This window comes from Bombina bombina, chromosome 2 (genome assembly GCF_027579735.1).
Source record: "Bombina bombina isolate aBomBom1 chromosome 2, aBomBom1.pri, whole genome shotgun sequence".
Lineage (NCBI taxonomy): Eukaryota > Metazoa > Chordata > Amphibia > Anura > Bombinatoridae > Bombina > Bombina bombina.
In genome coordinates this window covers 334272530-334295931 of record NC_069500.1, presented here as the reverse complement: position 1 = coordinate 334295931, position 23402 = coordinate 334272530, and the positions used below count along the sequence as shown (strand labels likewise).

At 40.1% G+C, this 23402-nt stretch overlaps 1 protein-coding gene across 1 annotated transcript in view; it reads left to right on the top strand.

Moving 5' to 3' along the window:
• The window catches only part of RNFT2 (ring finger protein, transmembrane 2), a 259024-nt gene that overhangs the window by 37270 nt on the left and 198352 nt on the right, over window positions 1-23402 (top strand). Inside the window, exons 5-6 of the mRNA XM_053701690.1 lie at window positions 5103-5203; window positions 18444-18597. Of these exons, the coding sequence (XP_053557665.1) occupies window positions 5103-5203; window positions 18444-18597 (255 nt within the window). The remainder of the gene's footprint in view (window positions 1-5102; window positions 5204-18443; window positions 18598-23402) is intronic.

Sequence of the window (23402 nt, the reverse complement as noted above, 5' to 3'; positions counted from 1 at the left end):
CACTGCAGCTCCCCCGCTGAACCAACAGACTGCTGCAGATTGGTGCACTGGCTTGGTGCACTGACTGTTTGAGAGAGAGAGAGGGGTGGAGAGAGAGAGAGGGGTGGAGAGAGAGAGAGAGAGAGGGGGGTGGAGAGAGAGAGAGAGAGAGAGAGGGGTGGAGAGAGAGAGAGAGGGGTGGAGAGAGAGAGAGAGAGAGAGAGGGAGAGAGAGAGAGGGGTAGAGAGAGAGAGAGAGGGGTAGAGAGAGAGAGAGAGAGGGGTGGAGAGAGAGAGAGAGAGAGAGGGTAGAGAGAGAGAGAGAGATAGGGATAGAGAGAGAGAGAGGGGTGGAGAGAGAGAGAGAGAGGGGGGGTGGAGAGAGAGAGAGGGGTGGAGAGAGAGAGAGAGAGAGAGAGGGGTGGAGAGAGAGAGAGAGAGAGAGAGGGGTAGAGAGAGAGAGAGAGAGAGAGAGAGAGAGGGGGTAGAGAGAGAGAGAGAGAGGGGTGGAGAGAGAGAGAGAGAGAGAGAGAGGGGGTAGAGAGAGAGAGAGAGATAGGGGTAGAGAGAGAGAGAGAGGGGTAGAGAGAGAGAGAGAGGGGTAGAGAGAGAGAGAGAGAGAGAGGGGTAGAGAGAGAGAGAGAGGGGTAGAGAGAGAGAGAGAGAGAGAGGGGTGGAGAGAGAGAGAGAGGGTAGAGAGAGAGAGAGAGAGAGAGGGGTAGAGAGAGAGAGAGAGGGGTAGAGAGAGAGAGAGAGAGAGAGGGGTAGAGAGAGAGAGAGGGGTAGAGAGAGAGAGAGAGAAAAAAAAAAAAAAAAAATATCACATCACACAACACGGCCCGTGTCAACGGGCTTTAGGACTAGTATTTTATAAATAAATAATGCTATATAACCAAATCAACAATTGTCTGATATAACTGGAAAAATAATCTGAAAAGATGTTCTAAAAATGAAACCTTTAAGTAGAAAACCATTATTTAAAATAATTTAAATCGAGTCTTACTGCTAGTGATTTAAATCAAATCAACGCTGATACAGTATCGGCTAGATTACTAGTTTTGCGTTATGAGTAAAAAAGCAGCGTTAAGGCTCATAACGCTGATTTTTTACTACCGCTGCTATTACGAGTCTTGTAGGTACAGCTGTCCCGCACACTTTTTTGGCCGTACCGCAAATCAACTTACGCAATTTTCGTAAAGTCTTTCTTCAATGAGACTTTCATTGCGCCGGTATTAAAAGCTTTTTTTTTTTTTAGGCCAAAAAGTGAGCGGTACAGCCTATCCCGCAAGATTCTTAACACATTCTAAAGTCAGTAGTTATGAGTTTTACACTGCAAAGCTGTAGCATAAAACTCATAACTAAAGTGCTAAAAAGTACACTAACACCCATAAACTACCTATTAACCCCTAAACCAAGTCCCTCCCGCATCGCAAACACTAAAAATAAAATTATTAACCCCTAATCTGCCGCTCCAGACATCGCCACCACTAGAATAAACATATTAACCCTTATCGCCGCACTCCTGACTCGCAAACACTAGTTAAATATTATTAACCCCTAATCTGCTGTCCCTAACATCGCCGCCACCTACCTACATTTATTAACCCCTAATCTGCCGCCCCAACGTCGCCTCCACTATACTATATTTATTAACCCCTACCTAAGTCTAACCCTAATACCCACTAACTTAAATATAATTAAAATAAATCTAAAGAAAACCTACTATTAATAACTAAATAATTCCTATTTAAAACTACATACTTACCTGTAAAATAAACCCTAAGCTAGCTACAATATAACTAATAGTTACATTGTATCTAGCTTAGGGTTTATTTTTATTTTACAGGCAAGTTTGTATTTATTTTAACTAGGTAGAATAGTTACTAAATAGTTATTAACTATTTACTAACTACCTAGTTACAATAAATACAAATTTACCTGTAAAATAAAACCTAATCTGTCTTACAATAAAACCTAACCTTACACTACAATTAAATACAATTAACTAAATTAAATACAATTACCTAAATTACAAAAAAAACAAACACTAAATTACACAAAATAAAAAACAAATTACAAGATATTTAAATTAATTACACCTAATCTAATAGCCCTATCAAATTAAAAAAAGCCCCCCAAAATAAAAAAGGGCCTTTTGCGGGGCATTGCCCCAAAGAAATGAGCTCTTTTACCAGTAAAAAAAAATACAAACAACCCCCCCAACAGTAAAACCCACCACCCACACAACCAACCCCCCAAATAAAACCCTAACTAAAAAAAAACTAAGCTCCCCATTGCCCTGAAAAGGGCATTTGGATGGGCATTGCCCTTAAAAGGGCATTTAGCTCTATTGCAGCCCAAAGCCCTAACCTAAAAATAAAACCCACTCAATAAACCCTTAAAAAAAAACCTGAACCCTTGAAGCCAACATCCATCCTCAATGAAGCTGGGAGAAGTCCTCATCGAAGTGGCAAGAAGTCCTCAACGAAGCCGGGAGAAGTCTTCATTCAAGCCGGGAGAAGTGGTCCTCCAGACGGCATCTTCTATCTTCATCTATCCGGCGCGGAGCTGCTCCATCTTCAAGATATCCAATGCGGAGCATCCTCTTCTTTCCGACGACGAATAAAGGTTCCTTTAAGTGACGTCATCCAAGATGGCGTCCTTTAGATTCCAATTAGCTGATAGAATTCTGTCAGCCAATCGGAATTAAGGTTGAAAAAATCCTATTGGCTGATGCAATCAGCCAATAGGATTGAACTTCAATCCTATTGGCTGATCCAATCAGCCAATAGGATTGAGCTCGCATTCTATTGGCTGTTCCAATCAGCCAATAGAATGCAAGCTCAATCCTATTGGCTGATTGGATCAGCCAAAAGGATTTTTTCAACCTTAATTCCGATTGGCTGATAGAATTCTATCAGCCAATCGGAATCTAAGGGACGCCATCTTAGATGGCGTCACGTAAAGGAACCTTCATTCCTAGTTAGTCATCGGAAAGAAGAGGATGCTCCGCGCCGGATGAATGAAGATAGATGCTGTCTGGATGAAGACTTCTGCCCGTCTGGAGGACCACTTCTGCCGGCTTGAATGAAGACTGCTCCCAGCTTCGTTGAGGACTTCTTGCCGCTTAGATGAGGACTTCTCCCGGCTTCGTTGAGGATGGATGTCGGCTCTTCAAAACTGTAAGTGGATCTTCGGGGGTTAGTGTTAGGTTTTTTAAGGGTTTATTGGGTGGATTTTATTTTTAGGTTAGGGTTTTGGCAGCAATCCAAATGCCCTTTTCAGGGCTATGGGGAGCTTAGGTTTTTTTTAGTTAGGGTTTTATTTAGGGGGTTGGTTGTGTGGGTATTGGGTTTTACTGTTGGGGGGGTTGTTTGTATTTTTTTTTTTTTTTTTCAGGTAAAAGAGCTGATTTCTTTGGGGCAATGCCCCGCAAAAGGCCCTTTTAAGGGCTATTTGTAGTTTAGTTTAGGCTAGTTAGTTTTTTATTGGGGGGGGGGGGGCTTTTTATTTGAAAGGGCTATTAGATTAGGTGTAATTAGTTTAAATATCTGGTAATTTGTTTTTTATTTTGTGTAATTTAGTGGTTTTTTTTTTTTTTGTAATTTAGGTAATTGTATTTAATTTAGGTAATTTATTTAAATGTACTGTAAGGTTAGGTGTTAGTGTAAGGCAGGTTAGGTTTTATTTTACAGGTAGATTTGTATTTATTTTAGCTAGGTAGTTAGTAAATAGTTAATAACTATTTAGTAACTATTCTACCTAGTTAAAATAAATACAAACTTGCCTGTAAAATAAAAATAAACCCTAAGCTAGATACAATGTAACTATTAGTTATATTGTAGCTAGCTTAGGGTTTATTTTACAGGTATTTTATTTATTTTTTTTATTTATTTTTTTAAACTGACTTTATTGGAAAAAAGGCATATTTGGTACAATGTGGGAGACGCAGCTCCCTTTAGTGCAACAACATTGTCAGTTGAGTTTTACATAATAACCAACAGTAACAATAAAGAAGAAATAAACCTCTATATACTCTCAAGTTAAGTGAGGTATTACTGTTATAGAGAGGTTGAGGAAAGAGGGAGGGAAAGTAAGTATTTAGTTTTAAATAGGAATAATTTAGTTAATAATAAGAGTTTTTATTTAGATTTATTTTAATTATATTTAAATTAGGAGGTGTTAGGGTTAGACTTAGGTATATGTCTTAATAAATTTAATATAGTGGCGGCGACGTTGGGGGCGGAAGATTAGGGGTTAATAAATGCAGGTAGGTGGCGACGATGTTAGGGGCGACATATTAGGGGTTAATAATATTTAACTAGTGTTTGCGATGCCAGAGTGCGGTGGTTTAGGGGTTAATATGTTTATTATAGTGGCGGCGACGTTGGGGACAGCGTATTGGGGGTTAATAAGTGTAGGTAGGTTGTGGCGACATTGGGGGCGGGAGATTAGGGGTTAATAAGTATAATGTAGGTTTCGGCGATGTTGGGGCAGCAGTTTAGGGGTTAATAAGTATATTGTAGGTGTCGGCGATGTCAGGAGCGGCAGATTAGGGGTTAATAAATATAATGTAGGTGTCGGGGGCGGCAGATTAGGGGTTAATAAATGTAAGATTAGGGGTGTTTAGACTCTGGGTTCATGTTAGGGTGTTAGGTGTAAACATAAATTTAGTTTCCCCATAGGAATCAATAGGTCTGCGTTACAGGACTTTACGCTGTTTTATTGCAGGTGTTAGGCTTTTTTTCAGCCGGCTCTCCCCATTGATGTCTATGGGGAAATCGTGCACGAGCATGTACAACCAGCTCACTGCTGACTTAAGCAGCGCTGATATTGGAGTGCGGTATGGAGCTCAATTTTGCTCTACGCTCACTTCATGCCTTATAACGCCGGGTTTAGGAAAACCTGTAATACCAGCGCTGTAGGTAAGGGAGCGGTGATAATAATGTGCAAGTTAACACCGCACCCATCTTACCGCAAAACTCGTAACGTAATTTGGCCGTATGTTCCTTAAATGCCAATAATACAGTATACTATTATGCAGTGAGAGCTGTTGCAAGTATTTACTTATTTGGGAGCTTGTATCTTTATTTTCATAATAATGTTTCTGTACATGCTTTTTAGGAGAAGCGATCTGTGTTGGCAGTGTTCTGGATTCTGATGTTCCTAATAGGCAACACACTTTACCTTCTTTATAGCTTCAGGTCTCAACAACTCTACTACAGGTGAGTGATATATTTCTGAATTTTCATTTATTTTTCATATATATCAGTGTCTCATTATCTAAATTATATGAGTGTAAGTATAATGAATGCCATTTTTGTTGTTTTTGCTTGTGGTTTGACATTTATAGATCGCAAAAATGTAAAAAACAACGTTGTTGATATTGTCTAATATGCACTATGGAGTATATATTTAAAAAAAAAAACATACTTCATTTACATTAATAAACATTATATTTAAATTTTGTGAAATAATTTGATATCCATTTTTTTTTGTACACAGAGTAATAATAATAAATTGTGTATTTATAAAAAAATTGGCTTTTATGACATAAAATAAATGAATTTGTCATTTAAAACTTTAACTTGATGATACCCTAGATGGCTAAAAGTATGTGGACACCTGGCTGACACACCTATATGAGCGTGTTGGACTTTTCATTACAAAACTTTGGGTATTAATATGAAGTACACCTCTTCTGGGAAGGCCTTCCACAAGATTATGGAGTGTGTCTCTGGGGATTTGTGCCCATTCACCAAAATAGCATTTGTGGCATCAAGCACTGATTTAGGATGAGAAGGTCTGGCTTGTAGTTGGTGTTGTTGTTCATCCCAAAGATGTTCAATGGGTTTGAGGTCAGGGCTCTGTGCAGGCGACTCTAGTTGCTCAACACCAAACTCATCAAACCATGTCTTCATGGGCCTCGCTTTGCTCACAGGGGCACAGTCATATAGGAACAGGAAAGGGAATTCCTCAAAATTGCCACAAAGTTGGAAGCACCCAATTGTCTAAAATGTCTTTGTATTCTGTAGCATTAAGATGACCCTTCACTGGAACTAAGGGGTCTAGCCCAAACCATGAAAAACAGCACCAGACCATTATCTTTTCTCCACCAAACTTCACGGTAAGCACTATGCAGTCTAGTAAGTACCATTCTCCTGGCATCAGCCACACCCAGATTCTTCCATCAGACTGCCAAATAGTTAAGCGGGATTCATTACTCCAGAAAACACATTTCCACTGCTTCAGAGTCCAGTGACTGCATACTTTACTCCACTCCAGCTGGCGCTTGTTATTGCACATTTTGATGTAAGGCTTGTGTACAACTGCTCTGCTATAGAAACCCATTTCAGGAAGCACAGTTCTTGTGCTGATATTGCTTCCAAACGCCTTGATTACGAGTTTTGCGCTAAACAGGGTGTGAAACTAACGCCAAAAAAGTTGCATTATTTCACTCTCCGTAGCGGTGCCATTACGCGTTACTGAAAAGCCTCCTTGTGCTGTGTGATATGGTGTGTTAAGGTCCATACCACACAAAATCCAAGGGCTGATTTGACGTGCTCGTGCACGCTTTCCCACATAGACAAGAGAAAAAAAACTAACATCTGAAGTGCGGAATGAGAAATCTCCATAACGCAACCCCATTCATGTCTATGAGGGGGAAAAGTTGCGTTTAAACCTAACACCCTAACATAAACCACAAGTCTAAACACCCCTAATCCGCCGCCCCCGACATCGCTGACACTAATAAGAGCTATTAACCCCTAATCCGCCGCACCCCAACATCGCCACCACTAAATAAAATAATTAACCCCTAAACCGCCGCTCCCTGACATCGCCGCCACTAAATAAAATGATAAACCCCTAAACCACTGGCCTCCCATATAGCCGCTACTAAATAAACCTATTAACCCCTAAACCGCCAGCCCCCCACATCGCAAAACACTAAATTAAACTATTAACCCCTAAACACCCCCCATAACAAACATTAAACTATAAATTAACCTAACATAACTATTCTAATAAAATAAAAAATACTACCAATTAAAAACCTTAATTACAAATTTTAAAAAACCTAACACTACTAAAAAAAATTAAAAATCTAAAATTACAAAAAATAATAAACACTAAAAAACACTAAGCTTACAAAAAATAAACAAAATTATCAAAAATAAAACCAATTACACCTAATCTAATAGCCCTATAAAAATAAAAAAAGCCCCCCAAAATAAAAACACCCTATAAACTACAATAAACTACCAATAGCCCTTAAAAGGGTCTTTTGTATGGCATTACCCTAGTTAATCAGCTCTTTTACATGTAAAAAAATACAAAGTCCCGCCAACAGTAAAACCCACCACCCAGCCAACGCCCCAAAATAAAAAACCTAATGCGAAAAAATCCTAAGCTACCCATTGCCGTAAAGGGGCATTTGTATGGGCATTGCCCTTAACCCCTTAATGACAACTGACGTACCAGGTACGTCATGCAAAAACAACCAGTTAATGACAATAGACGTACCTGGTACGTCAGTTGTCTAACAGAGTGCTGGAAGCGATCGCAATCGCTTCCAGCAGCTCTCAGGGTATTGCAGTGATGCCTCGATATGGAGGCATCCTGCAATACCTTTTTAGAAGACTCTGATGCAGAGAGAGACACTCTGTGGCCCTCTCTGCACCGGTAGCGATGGTGCCGTTCGTTGGTGGGTGGGAGGGTAGCAGGGAGGCGGGTGGGCGGCCCATCGCTACCTGGCATCCGGTTCCTGTGAGTGCAATGTGCACGCCAGGTGCCGGGAGCGTGTGGGGGGCCTGCGGGGACGCGCACGCATGTGTGTGCGCGCGCATTAGCCACTGACACCAATGAGGAGGGAGAGGGGTGAAAAAAGATTTAAAAAATTGTAAATATTAAAGGATCTGGGAGGGGGAGGGGGATGGGGGTATTGTGGGGGGGGGGGGGGCTGCTACACTACAGAAAAGGTTTAAAGTGCAAAATAAAAAAAAATACTTTTGTTTTTGGGGGCAAACTGGGTACTGGCAGACAGCTGCCAGTACCCAAGATGGCGGCAATTAGGTAGGGGAGAGGGTTAGAGAGCTGGGGGGGGGGGTTCAGGTAGATTGGGGACTAAGACAGGGGTCCATCACAGTTAAAATATTTTATTATTATTATTATTATTATTATTTTTAAAAAAATCCTTTTATTTAGTACTGGCAGACTTTCTGCCAGTACTTAAGATGGCGGGGACAATTGTGGGGTGGGGGAGAGAAGAGAGCTGTTTGGGAGGGATCATGGGGTGGGATGTGTCAGGTGGGAGGCTGATCTCTACCCTAAAGCTAAAATTAACCCTGCAAGCTCCCTACAAGCTACCTAATTAACCCCTTCACTGCTGGGCATAATTCACGTGTGGTGCGCAGCAGCATTTAGCATTAGCATCACCAAAAAGCAACGCCAAAGCCATATAAGTCTGCTATTTCTGAACAAAGGAGATCCCAGATAAGCTTTTACAACAATTTGTGCCGTAATAGCACAAGCTGTTTGTAAATAATTTCAGTGAGAAACCTAAAATTGTGAAAAATGTAAAAAAAAAATTTTTTATTTGCTCGCATTTGGCGGTGAAATGGTGGCATGAAATATACCAAAATGGGCCTAGATCAATTTATTGGGATTGTCTACTACACTAAAGCTAAAATTTACCCTACAAGCTCCCTTCAAGCTCCCTAATTAACCCCTTCACTGCTGGGCATAAAACACGTGTGGTGCGCAGCGGCCTTCTAATTACCAAAAAGCAACCCCAAAGCCATATAAGTCTGCTATTTCTGAACAAAGGGGATCCCAGAGAAGCATTTACAACCATTTTTGCCATAATTGCAGAAGCTGTTTGTAAATAATTTCAGTGGGAAACCTAAAGTTTGTGACAAAATTTGTGAAAAAGTGAACTTTTTTTTTTATTTGATCGCATTTGGCGGTGAAATGGTGGCATGAAATATACCAAAATGGACCTAGATCAATACTTTGGGTTGTCTTCTAATATAAAATATACACATGTCAAGGGATATTCAGGTATTCCTGACAGATATCAGGGTTCCAATGTAACTAGCGCTAATTTTGAAAAAAAGTGGTTTGGAAATAGCAAAGTGCTACTTGTATTTATTGCCCTATAACTTGCAAAAAAAGCAAAGAACATGTAAACATTGGGTATTTCTAAACTCAGGACAAAATTTAGAAATTATTTAGCATGGGTGTTTTTTGGTGATTGTAGATGTGTAACAGATTTTGGGGGTCAGGAAAGGTGTGGTTTTTTCCCCCTTTTTTCCTCATTTTTTCCTCATATTTTATCAATTTTTTTATAGTAAATTAAAAGATACTATGAAAATAATGGTATCTTTAGAAAGTCCATTTAATGGTGAGAAAAACGGTATATATGTGTGGGTACAGTAAATGAGTAAGAGGAAAATTACAGCTAAACACAAACACAGCAGAAATGTAAAAATAGCCTTTCTCCTTAAGGGTAAGAACATTGAAAAATGGTCTGGTCATTGAGGGGTTAAAAGGGCATTAAGCTCTTTTACACAGCCCTTAAAAGGGCATTCAGCTCTTTTACAAGTGCCCATCCCTAATCTAAAAAAAAAAAAACCTAACGCTAACCCCATAAAATCTACTCACAGTTCCTGAAGTCTGGACATCCATCTTCATCCAGGCGGCGAAGCCTTCATCCAATTTGGGGACATCTTCTATCTTCATCCCAGTGGAGCGGAGCTATCCTAGAAGACATCCTGCGCGGTGCATCCTCTTCATACGGTCACCGCCGTACACTGAAGTTGAATGCAAGGTAGCTGTTTCAAAATGGCGTACCTTGCATTCCTATTGGCTTATTTGATTCTTCAAATTCAAATCCGCCAATAGGATGAAAGCTACTGAAATCCTATTGGCTGATTTGAACAGCCAATAGGATTTCAGAAGCTCCCATCCTATTGGCTGATTTAAATTTGAATAATCAAATCAGCCAATAGGAATGCAAGGTACGCTATTTTGAAACGGCTACCTTGCATTCAGCTTCAGTGTACGGCGGTGACCGTATGAAGAGGATTCTCCGCGCAGGATGTGTTCCCAGATAGCTTTGCTCCGCGCCGCCGGGATAAAGATAGAAGACGTCCCCAAGATGGATGAAGGTGTTGCCGCCTGGATTAAGACTTCTCGCCGCCTGGATGAAGATGGATGTCCGGACTTCAGGAACCGTGAGTAGATTTTATGGGTTTAGTGTTAGTTTTTTTTTTTTAGATTAGGGATGGGCACTTGTAAACGAGCTGAATGCCCTTTTAGGGGCTGTGTAAAAGAGCTGAATTCCCTTTTCAGGGCAGTGCCCATACAAATGCCCCTTTAGGGGCAATGGGTATCTTAGGATTTTTTAGAGTTAGTTTTTTTTTTTTGTGGGGCTGGTTGGGTGATGGGGTTTACTGTTGGGGGGACTTTGTATTTTTTTTTTACAGGTATAAGAGCTGTTTAACTTAGGGCAAAGAAAAAGAAGCACAGAGGCGCCAACATGGCCTAGTAACGTCACGGCAGTCGGATACAAAACATCAGCAGGATAGGAAATATACTCACAAGCGTAGCGCACCCAAATGGTGCTATTGTGGCAGCCTGGAACATCAAACAGTGGTCCAGCTCACTGGTGTCTCCAGCCAGATAGAGATGATTCTTGGCGAGGGCCTATCCTATGATGCCTATAAAGGCAAAAAAGGCACACACATAGCCCAGTAACGTTTGTACACCAGATAAAAAAGGATTCAAGGTTGTAATTACTGGAAACAAAGCACCACCAGGTGATAGCCTGAGGAAACAGCCTGTGGTGGCTGAGAAACATGTCGCTGTTTTTAAAATAAAAGTTTTTAAATATACACTTGCTTTATCACAATTATTCTGCTCCTGTCTGGGGGCAGAGTGTGTGTGCTAGTCCTATCTTCCAAAGTGGTGATTTTCTGCATCCTGCAAATTGGATTCCACAGTCCACTGGGCGGCTGAGAGGTCCCAGTACTGCTGATATTGCACCTGGTGGTGCTTTGTTTCCTGTAAGTACAACCTTGAATCCTTTTTTTATCTGGTGTACAAACGTTACTGGGCTATGTGTGTGCCTTTTTTGCCTTTATAGGCATCATAGGATAGGCCCTCGCCAAGGATCATCTCTATCTGGCTGGAGACACCAGTGAGCTGGACCACTGTTTGATGTTCCAGGCTGCCACAATAGCACCATTTGGGTGCGCTACGCTTGTGAGTATATTTCCTATCCTGCTGATGTTTTGTATCCGACTGCCGTGACGTTACTAGGCCATGTTGGCGCCTCTGTGCTTCTTTTTCTTATAGATCACGCCACACCAGGATGACCGTCCTATGACAGAGAGCTGCCTTCTTTCTTTTGGATTATTCTTTGTGCAGACATTTTGTTATTTGATTGTACCAATATCATCTGGGTCCACTTGTGAGCATATCATCTCTAATAATCTGATATAAGTGTGCTAGGTTTATTGTATATTCTCTTAATTATCTGTATATATCTGCTTACTGTTTGCTGCTTATTGTTAGCGCCCCCTAGGAGTGTGGTGTATGTTCTATATGCACCACCCTCCTTATATCTTTTGTTAACTTAGGGCAAAGCCCTTCAAAAGGCCCTTTTAAGGGCTATTGGTAGTTTATTGTAGGTTAGGGGGTGTTTTTATTTGGGGGGGCTTTTTTATTTTTATAGGGCTATTAAATTAGGTGTAATTGTTTTTATTTTTGATAATTTCTTTTATTATTTTTTGTAAGCATAGTGTTTTTTATTTTTTGTAATTTAGTGGTTTTTATTTTTGTAATTTCAGATTTTTATTTTTTTTCCGTAGTGTTAGGTTTTTTTAAATTTGTAATTTTGGTAGTATTTTTTTATTCTATTAGAATAGTTATGTTAGGTTAATTTATAATTTAATGTTAGGTTTATTTTTATTTCACAGGTAAGTTTTTATTTATTTAAATATAGTTATATTCTAATTTTAATTTAAAGTTAGGGGGGTGTTAGGTTTAGGGGTTAATAGTTTTAATTTAGTGTTTTGCGATGTGGGGGGCCCGGCGGTCTAGGGGTTAATAGGTTTAGTTTAGTAGTTACGATGTGGGGGTGCTGGAGGTTTAGGGGTTAATACTTTATTATAGTGTTGGCGATGTGGGGGCCCGCGGTTTAGGGGTTAATAGGTTTATTTAGGTGTCAGGTAGCGGCGGATTAAGGGTTAATATATTTAAATAGTGTTGGCTTAATACTCGTAATATGCGTTCCTGGTCATTCCAGCGTAATAGCCAAATTTTCAGCATTAAAAGCCGTACTGCACCTTAATGCAAAACTCGTAATGTAGCCGAAAAGCAGTTAGGAACTCTGCAGTGAGTGATGCAATGGGTGTGGTTAAAACATCTGAACTCGATAATTAGTAGGTTTGTTCACATACTTTTGCTTATATAAGTGTATTTGTGTTCATTATTTGGATCATTTGTTTCCCTATAACTGTTAAAGTGATGGTAAACTCGATCGCTCTTCATTATATGCATGTATCCATCATCAATAGTAAACCTTACTTTCATTCATGATTTTTTTTTTAAAAATAAAAAAAAACGTTTATTGCACCTATTCTCTCTCTATTTGTTATACTGCTCCTCCGCCTGGCGCAGATGCCCTCTTCTTCTTTTTTTCCCCCGATGTTTCTTCAACCAGCAACTTTATTTTCTGGCCTTTAGGTGACCAGCTATAAAGAGCAAGCAACTCTTTAAAGCTCTGTGCATGCGCTTAATTTTTGTCCTGATCCCTGAATGTGTGCATTCGTGGTTAACGTGTGCACAGTTGGAACATCAGGGAATCCTAGCTGATGTCATTCCTGCACCAGACTTAAGCGCAAGCAGCGGGCCAGAGAAATAGTGCAGCAGTATTTGGAAATTATACAAAGTAAGTACATACACGATAGCATCAACTGAGTACCGCTACATAGCTCTCTGCTCCAGCAGTAAACAATGAATCTTGGGATTCATTATTTCCATTGGAGCAGATATTGGTGAATTGCACATGCGCACCTTTGCTGATCTTGGAAGCGCGCCTGGATGCAGATGTAGAGAGCGGGTGGGACCGCTCACTAAGTTACCTATTCCAGAGAGCACAACTTTACCATCACTTTAACTACTTTTAATTTTAGTTTTTCTTCATAAAGCAGACATACTGTTTTTAGAAGTTTCTTTTTTATTGTAATTTAATTTGCTTTCTTCATTTTTTGTTTTGTTTTTTTGTAGGTTTTCATTTGTTGCACTATAATTTGTGAGTATTTATTTTACTTTATTAAATTTCCCTTTTAATTTTCATTTCATTCAATGGTTGCAAAGACATGTATTGGAAATCAGATCCTTAAAATGTGTCCTTAACTGTTGCCATAAGGATACCCTTCTCTTAGCTGAGGTTTGCTCAGATGTTGCACATAAAAAGAGCTCAGTGAAGGCTCTTGTGTGTTTTGTGTACAGTAATTGGAACAGTGTCATGGAGAAAATCACACTGTGAACTTGCACAGTTTGTTCACTTCAAAGTCATGAAAAAAACTGTGATCTAAAACTGCAGATGCTTTCAGTAAATCGCTAACTGTGAACTGGCAAACTATAATGAAAAAAAACTCCAAGCCAAGTATAAATTCATCAAAATGCGCATGGACCAAACGTGTGACTGCATGAGCCACTCTTTATACATTATAGTTATGCAGATACTGCTAAATCTGTACTTACAAAAGCTTAGCTGTATTCAAGCAGAAATCTGGTATAAAGTGAAAATGACCACACTGATAGTATTTTTACTTAAACCAAATAATAACAATATAATGAACATTTGTTACTGAATGTAAAACAATTAGCTTTTTTAATTTATAAAAATATAAAACGCGCCCATGCTTTATAGTGGAGTGGTCACATTTAATCAGTTAAGCCCACTGCTGTTCTTTAATTCAGGCACATAATTAAGGAACATCAATATGACTTAGATTAATTGCTTTGCTGCCTCATAATTTCTTCATCTTCCGTTTGTTGGCTATCAGAGTTACAGAACAGATGTAGCCAATTTCATTGCTGCCTCTGGTGCATTTTGCTTATTTTCCAAATTAACACTGACACTATTTAAGAAGTCTAGTAGTCTGTATGAAAAAGTGTATATTTTACTAAATCCACTGTAACTTTCTTCTAAAAGCCTGATATTAAGGTTATTACAAGATGCAAGCTTTGTATTCCAGTATATTATGTATGAGTTCTTTTCTGAATACAAGCTTAAGCAAGTCTAGCATTTCAAACTGTTTTAGCTTTATGTGCTATTGTTTTCATTTTTGTTTATTATTGGAGGCTAATATAGAATATTTTGTGGCCGTTAAAGGGACATGAAACCCAAACATGTTCCTTCATTATTTCGTTTGAGTATACAATTTTAAACAACTTTCCAATTTACTCCTATTTATCTAATTTGCTTAGTTCCTTGGTATCCTTTGTTTAAAAGCACAGGAGCTGCGAGAAAGCTGCTGATTGGTGGCTGTACATATGTCTCTCCAGTCATTGGCGTGCAAACGTGTTTAGCTAGCTCTCAGTAGTGCAATGCTTCTGTTTGAACAAAGAATACCAAGAAAATGAAGCAAAAATTGTAAATTAGTAAGTTGTTTAAATATGTATACTCTTTCTGAATCATAAAAGAAAAAAAAATGGGTTTCATATTTCTTTAAGCAAAATACCATCTCAAAAAATAATCAATTCTGAGTCAATATTCAGCATATTTGATACAATGTGGTTTTTAAAAGGTTCTTGTAGACTGGAGTAGCCATATAAGTCCTGTAGTTATCAAAATAACAAGAGTATTGCAGTATGAAGTGATACCTTTTTTTAGACTAACATTAGTAAGTTAGTAATAGACAAGCTTTTGAGGGTTTCCTCTCTTCCTCAGAACTGAAGCAATTCTGATTAATATGACATAATTGGTTATGGAGAAAGAAGATGGAGAGGTATAATATGATATCAGGGAGAGAAGGAGGAGCAGGGTGTGGTAAATAGCAGATCAGCCTAATATTAAAAAAATGCAGGGAAGGTTTGAGAATGGCAAAAAAGCACTGGGAGGGTAAATGCTAGATAAAAACACAGAGAATTGCATGCTGAGATATACTGAATGTACATACCATTCACATATAAAATGCACAGGCAGTCACTGATGTTAAAATGTACATATGTGTATAACCCAATGACAGTTTCAGTCCTCTGTTTTTTTGTGTTAAGATATGTCACCATAAATGTTTTCCATTCCTGGGTGCTTTTAAAGTTCCCTTTCAATATTTTAATTGTGAGGTTTCCAGTTGAGTGACCAGTCTGTATGAGATGGTGTCCAACTGGGGTACAGTATTTATTTTCTTTGTGCTTTTTAATACAGTCTATATGCAGAGTCATCCTAAGGTGCAGTTCTTGTCCAAGTCACCCTATGTAGCTTCCCAAGTCACATTCTGTGCTCTATACCATGTATACCACATTTGCAGACATACATTGGTACTCTCCCTTGATTTTGAATGGCTGTGCTATACTCTGACACTGAAGAATGTTTTTAGGAATTGGAGGACAAAGTAGTTTTTTCTTTAATCAAGAAAATGACACACCTACCCTGAATGCCAATTAAAAGAATCAGTATTTCTTCAGACCTGAGGAAATTATTAAAAGATTGTCTTTTAATATATAATGTAGGTCCAATAACAAAAGGTATCGCTGCATACTGTAATACTCTTGTTATTTTGATATTTAAAAGGTTCTTAAAAGATGTTTTATTTTCTATTATTTCATATGCTGAACTCAGCACTTGTCTAATTAATTTTCTAATGAACAAAGGTGTTCCTTATTTCTGTACAAAGCTTTCCATATAAAACTCGCCATTTAAAGTACAAATTTAAAAAATGCATACAGTAGGGTTAATTGCAAACTTCTTAGCTTTTTCAATAATTATATATATATATACACTGTATATAGAACACTGGAAAAAATGAATCCTCCCTCCAAGGACAACCGTCAAAAGTGATCTGATGAAAGAGAATTTACATATCTGAAACATCATCCAATAAAGCTGACTTTTTGCTGTGAAAATATCCTGAGAGTGCAACTTTGTTTAGGGGGTGTGTGTGTATATATATATATATATATATATATACACACACACGAATACTACCCAATAATGTTGAAAGAAAAGTAAGTATTCTTTTGAGCCAATCTAATTTATGTACAGTGGGGCAAAAAAAGTATTTAGTCAGCCACCAATTGTGCAAGTTCTCCCACTTAAGAAGAGAGGCCTGTAATTTTCATCATAGGTATACCTCAACTATGAGAGACGAAATGTGGAAACAAATCCAGATAATCACATTGTCTGATTTGGAAATTATTTATTTGCAAATTATGGTGGAAAATAAGTATTTGGTCAATATCAAAAGTTCATCTCAATACTTTGTTATATATCCTTTGTTGGCAATGACAGAGGTCAAACGTTTTCTGTAAGTCTTCACAAGGTTGTCACACACTGTTACTGGTATGTTGGCCCATTCCTGCATGCAGATCTCCTCTAGAGCAATGATGTTTTGGGGCTGTCACTGGGCAACACAGACTTTCAACTCCCTCCAAAGGTTTTCTATGGGGTTGAGATCTGGAGACTGGCTAGGCCACTCCAGAACCTTGAAATTCTTCTTACGAAGCCACTCCTTCATTGCCCGGGTGGTGTGTTTGGGATCATTGTCATGCTGAAAGACCCAGCCACGTTTCATCTTCAATGCCCTTGCTGATGGAAGGAGGTTTGCACTCAAAATCTCACGATACATGGCCCCATTTCATTCTTTCATGTACATGGATCAGTCGTCCTGTTCCCTTTGCAGAGAAACAGCCCCAAAGCATGATGTTGCCACCCCCATGCTTCACAGTAGGTATTGTGTTCTTTGGTTGCTCAGCATTCTCTCTCCTCCAAACACGATGAGTTGTGTTTCTACCAAACAGTTCTACTTTGGTTTCATCTGACCATATGACATTCTCCCAATCCACTTCTGGATCATGCAAATGCTCTCTAGCATACTTCAGACGGGCCCGGACATGTACTGGCTTAAGCAGGGGGACACATCTGGCACTGCAGGATCTGAGTCCCTGGCGGCGTAGTGTGTTATTGATAGTAGCCTTTGTTACGTTGGTCCCAGCTCTCTGCGGGTCATTCACTAGGTCCCCCCGTGTGGTTCTGGGATGTTTGCTCACCGTTCTTGTGATCATTTTGACCCCACGGGGTGAGATCTTGCGAGGAGCCCAAGATCGAGGGAGATTGTCAGTGGTCTTGTATGTCTTCCATTTTCTAATTATTGCTCCCACAGTTGATTTCTTCACACCAAGCTGCTTGCCTATTGCAGATTCAGTCTTCCCAGCCTGGTGCAGGTCTACAATTTTGTTTCTGGTGTCCTTCGACAGCTCTTTGGTCTTCACCATAGTGGAGTTTGGAGTGTGACTGTTTGAGGTTGTGGACAGGTGTCTTTTATACTGATAACAAGTTCAAACAGGTGCCATTAATACAGGTAATGAGTGGAGGACAGAGGAGAAGATACAGGTCTGTGAGAGCCATAAATCTTGCTTGTTTGTAGGTGACCAAATACTTATTTTCCACCATAATATGCAAATAAATTATTTCCAAATCAGACAATGTGATTGTCTGGATTTGTTTCCACATTTTGTCTCTCATAGTTGAGGTATACCTATGATGAAAATTACAGGCCTCTCTAATCTTTTTAAGTGGGAAAACTTGCACAATTGGTGGCTGACTAAATACTTTTTTGCCCCACTGTATATAATTACGTTATCATCTGCTTTATAAGCCTTGCCATTTCTAAATACCTCAGATTGTTAATCCACTTAATAGGTAGTGTACAGAAGAAATGGGACAAAATTCCCTAGCTTTACCCTTAAAATTTAAGACTTTCCCTCTGCTCCCTTTTTTTTTCCATGTAGGATCACGTCCACTTACCCAGGCACATATATTCAGAGGCTTTAAAGGAGAAGTAAATCACTATCAGAAAACATAAATTACCCTGGCCTCTAGATAATGTTAAAAAATAGAGTAGCTAGTATTTTTAAAAAGCTGAACTAAATTACATAAAAGTAATACTTAAATATGTAAGAAATTTGGAGATTCCTCGTATTTATAGATCTTACATTCCTAAATGCTCTATGACGTCCTCCTGCCTTAGGGGGGAAGGGTCCTATAATCCTTTTACCCCAGTTTGCTCTCTCTGTCTTGTCTAAATACACCCTGTATATGACTGCAGAATCTGTTTCCACAATACAAATAAATATATATTATGGGTTTAAATAATTACTGAAAACTATGAACTCTTTACTAGGATGTCAATAACTTTTACACTGTAATGTTTTTTTCTTGATACTCTTCAGCTTTATTTTCTTGAAACCCAATCTGGAAGGCCTGGATTTCTTTGAGCTAATGTGGGTCGTGGGCATTTCTGACTTTGTCTTGAAGTACATCACAGTATCTCTGAAGTGTCTAATCCTCGCCCTACCCAGACTTGTATTAGCTGTAAAATCAAAGGTACAGTAGATCAAAATGAGATGTTTTCAGGTATTTCAAATGTTATATTCTATAAATGGCATATAAAGATTACAAATAACGTAGTATATATGTTCATGTATTTGTTTAAAGGTAACATGGTGGGAAAATCTGATATGGAGGATTGGTTAAGCTAAGAGTTTAAGAAACAAATGCTTTAGGATCTTCATTTGTCAAGGAATTTTAGAATGCACCTTTAAAAATTCCCTGACAGTCGTATGTTTCTGCATGTAAAGTACATATATAGCAGTCTTTCTCAAACTATATTCTCTGCAGAGTTCAAATTGTATGTGATTAGGGATTCCATGGGAGTCAAAAATGTTTTCATGTGCTACATGGAGCAGGAAAGCTGCAGCTGTACTTGAGCTGTCCTATATTACATTATTGGGGTGCCATGTAGTGAATATATGGTTGTAATGCATCATTATATATATTTGTTGGTTATAAGTAGGGGAAGGGGCTTTTGAAGTACGCAGTAAGTCACATATGGTAACATGGATGCCTAGGAGAGGTGGGTGGTGCTCAGACAAGAGAATCCAAAGTGACTTTGACTGCTCATGCAAAGAATCGGGGTGATAAAAATGTGATTAAAAAATAAAGGATATATCATCCACTTAAAAGTCCTTCCAGAAGTCTTCTCATTGGAGTTCCATGAAAAACAAAAAGGAAACAACAAAAATAGTGCAGTATTGTCTGGAGGATGATATTTAAATGATATTTAAATGGAACACGCCAGTATTGTACTCACATTATGCTGGAGCATAATTATGCTCTATCAATCATGCATGCCATATGACTTAGAGGCTGGAGACGTAGCCAGATATGGGTATACAAATATTTAAAGGGATAGTAAACACCAAAAATGTTATTGTTTAAAAAGATAGATAATCCCATTATTTACCATTCCCCAGTTTTGCATAACCAACACTGTTATAGAAATATACTTTTTACCTCTGTAATTACCTTGTATCTAAGTTTTTGCAGACTGCCTCATTATCTCAGATTTTTTGACAGACTTGCATTTCAGGCAATTAGTGCTGAGCTGTCCACCTCTGAGGGGTCTCCGTCCCGCGAGGTGCGTTCCCTGCAATCATCTCCTATTACACATGCAGCTCCCCATTGCACTACAAATCCTCCTTCGGAAGGGGCCCTGTTAACGCCAGACTTTACTGAACAGTTGCAAACGGCAGTGTCTGTGGCCTATAGTGCTTTACCTCGCCCTGCTAAGCGCAAGCAAAAGGTTAAATACTGCTATCCTTCCCAGGAGTCATCTACTAACTTGTTGCATTTATTTGATATTAGATTATCCGCTGATGAAGACGCCTTTGACTCTTCAGAGGAGGCTCTTTCTGGGTTGGAATCAACTGCCTCTGGGCTCTAGTTTTAGGATAGAGCACTTACGCTTTCTGTTAAAGGAAGTGTTGGCTACGTTAGAGGTTCCGGAACCCAAGTTGCCTGAGGAACCTTCTATTCCTATGCTTGATAAGGTGTATGAGGACAGGATAGTGCCACAAACTTTCCCTGTTCCCGTAAGGCAAATATCATTAAGAATGAATGGGAAAGACTTGGATCCTCTTTTTCCCCTTCTTCTTCCTTTAAGAAATTGTTCCCGGTTTCTGACTCCCAATAAGAGTTATGGGGATCTGTCCCTAAGGTGGATGGAGCTATCTCCATGCTTGCCAAGCGCACCACAATCCCGCTTGAGGATAGTTTGTCATTTAAGGAGCCCATGGATAAGAAGCTAGAAACTCTGTTAAGAAAGATGTTTCAGCACATGGGATTTTTATTTCAGCCTGCAGCGGCAGTTGCTGCGGTGGCTGGAAGCTCTACCTATTAGTGTGATTCTCTGTCGTAGATGATCGAGGTGGAAACTCCCCTCAATGAAATCCAGGAAAGAATTAAGGCTTTGAGGGTAGCTAACTCGTTTATTTGTGATACCAATATGCAGATTATCCGCTTGAATACCAAGACATCAGGCTTTTCTGTTTTAGCCTGTAGGGCTCTATGGTTGAAGTCTTGGTCTGCTGACATGACTTGAAATCTAGATTGCTTTCCCTTCCATTTAAGGGGAAGGTTCTTTTCGGTCCAGGACTGGACTCTATCATATCCATGGTCACTGGTTGCAAGGGAGCCTTTTTACTGCAGGATAAGAAGAATAAAGCTAAAGGACAGGGTCCTAATTTTCGTCCCTTTCGTTTGGACAAGTCCCAATGCCAGCAGCCTTCCGCGAAGCCTGTTCAGTCCAAGGGAAACCTTAATTTTGGAACAAATCCAAGCAGATCAAGAAGCCCCCCGAGACTAAATCGGCATGAAGGGGCGGCCCCCGATGTGTCACTGGATCGTGTTGGGGGCAGACTATCTCTTTTTGTGGAGGCTTGGCTGGGAGACGTGCGAGACCCTTGGGTTCTGGAGGGTTATAGGATAGGTTTCAAATCTCATCCACCCAGGGGCAGACTCCTCTTATTAAACCTGTCTTCAAGACCAGAAAAACGGGACGCCTTTCTAGGGTGCATGAGGGATCTCTTCTCCCTAGTAGTCATTGTTCCAGTACCTCTAGCAGAGAGAGGTCTGGGATACTACTCAAACCTTTTTGTAGTTCCAAAGAAGGAGGGTATGTTTCGCCCAAATCTGGACCTAAAGTGCTTAAAAAGTTTCTGTTGGTGCCATCGTTCAAGATGGAGACTATAAAGTCTATTCTGCCCATAGTTCAAGAGGGAAAAATCATGACCACGATAGACTTGAAGGATTCTTACCTTTGTGTGCCAAAACACAAGAATCACGTCAAGTTCCTGAGATTTGCTTTTCTGGTCAGCACTTCCAGTTTGTAGCTCTCCACTTTGGTCTGGCTACTGCTCAGAGTCTTTACGAAGGTTCTGAGGGCTCTACTCGCAGTGGCAAGATCCAGAGATATTGCAGTAGTGCCTTATTTGGACGACATTCTGGTCCAAGCTCTGTCCTACCAGCTGGCAAAAGAACATTTGAGAACCCTTCTTCTTCAATCTTATGGATAGAAGATAAACTTAGGAAAGAGTTCTCTGGTTCCCAGTACTAGAGTGGAATTCCTGGGCACAATATTAGATTCCGTATCCATGAAGATATTTCTTACAGACCAGAGACGTTGTAAAATTACTTCCAGTTGCCTTGCCCTACAGACCTCCTTAAGGCCATCTATGGCCCGGTGTATGGAGGTGATTGGGCTCATGGTGTCCAGCATAGATATCATCTAATTTCCAGGTTCCATCTCAGACTTCTACAGTTGTGCATGCTGAGGCAACGGAACGGCGATCACTCTGATCTTTCCCAACAGATTTCTCTGGACAACTGTTCGAGAGAATCGCTCTCTTGGCGGCTCTGTCCAGATCGCCTGTTCGAGGGGACATCCTTCTTGAGACCATCCTGGGAGTTTGGAGATTGTGACTATGGACGCGAGTCTATCAGGATAGGGAGCTGTTTGGGGTGCCAGGAAGTCACAGGGCCTGTGGACTCGAGAGGAATCTCTTCTCACGATCAACATTCTGGAACTTTGGGCGATCTTCAACGCTCTGAAGGCTTGGCCCCTTCTGGATTCATCCCAGTTTATCCGATTCCAATCGGACATCATTACCTCAGTGGCTTACATCAACCATGAGGGGGGAATGAGAAACTCCCTAGCCATGAGGGAAGTGTCTCAGATTCTGGATTTGGCGGAGGCCCATTACTGCTCACTTTCAGAGATCCACATTCCGGGTGTGAACAACTGGGAAGCGGATTTTCTTAGCAGACAATCGTTTCATCCAGGGGAATGGTCTCTCCATCCCGAGGTGTTTGCGGAGATTTGCTGCAGATGGGGGACGCCGGAGTTAGATCTCATGGCGTCCAGACTCAATTCCAAGCTACCCAGATACGGGTCGCGGTCCATTGATCCCCAGGCAGAACTGATAGATGCCTTAGCAGTGCCTTGGGGGTTCAACCTAGTTTACATTTTTCCTCCGTTGCCACTTCTACCTCGAGTAGTGGCCCGCATCAAGCAGGAGCAAGCTTTCACTATTCTAGTTGCTCCATCTCCTCCATGGAAGTTACCTTGTCGCAGGGATCTGTTGGTACAGGGTCCCTATGTTCATCAGAATCTAGATTCTCTGAGACTGACTGCGTGGAGATTGAATGCTTAGTCCTTGCCAAGAGGGGTTTTTCTGATAGAGTGATTGATACTCTCATTCAAGCTAGAAAGCCGGTCACCCGTCACATCTATCATAAGGTTTGGAGGACTTGCTTATTCTCCTGGCATAAGGTCAGGGTATCCAGAATTCATTCCTTTCTCCAGGACGGTTTGGAAAAGGGACTTGCTGCTAGTTCTTTAAAGGGACAGATATCGGTGTTATTACACAAGAGGCTCGCTGAGCTTCCTGATATACAGTCTTTTGTTCAGGCTCTGTCTAGAATCAGGCCTGTGTTTAGACATTCCGCTCCTCCTTGGAGTTTGAATTTGGTTCTTAAGGTTTTGCAGAGGACTCCGTTTGAGCCCATGCATTCGGTTGGCATTAAGTTACTGTCTTGGAAGGTTCTTTTTCTATTGGCTATTGCTTTGTTTTTGCTGCTGATAAGGCTGTTCTTCGTACTGGGTGAGTTTTCTCCCTAAGGTTGTGTCTGATCGCAACATCAATCGGGAGATCCTGGTTTCTTCTTTGTGTCCTAATCCTCCTTCTTCGAAGGAGCGATTACTTCATTATTTGGATGTGGTTCTGGCTTTGAAATTCTATCTTCAGGCTACAAAAGATTTAAGACAGACTTCTTCATTGTTTGTTGTCTAA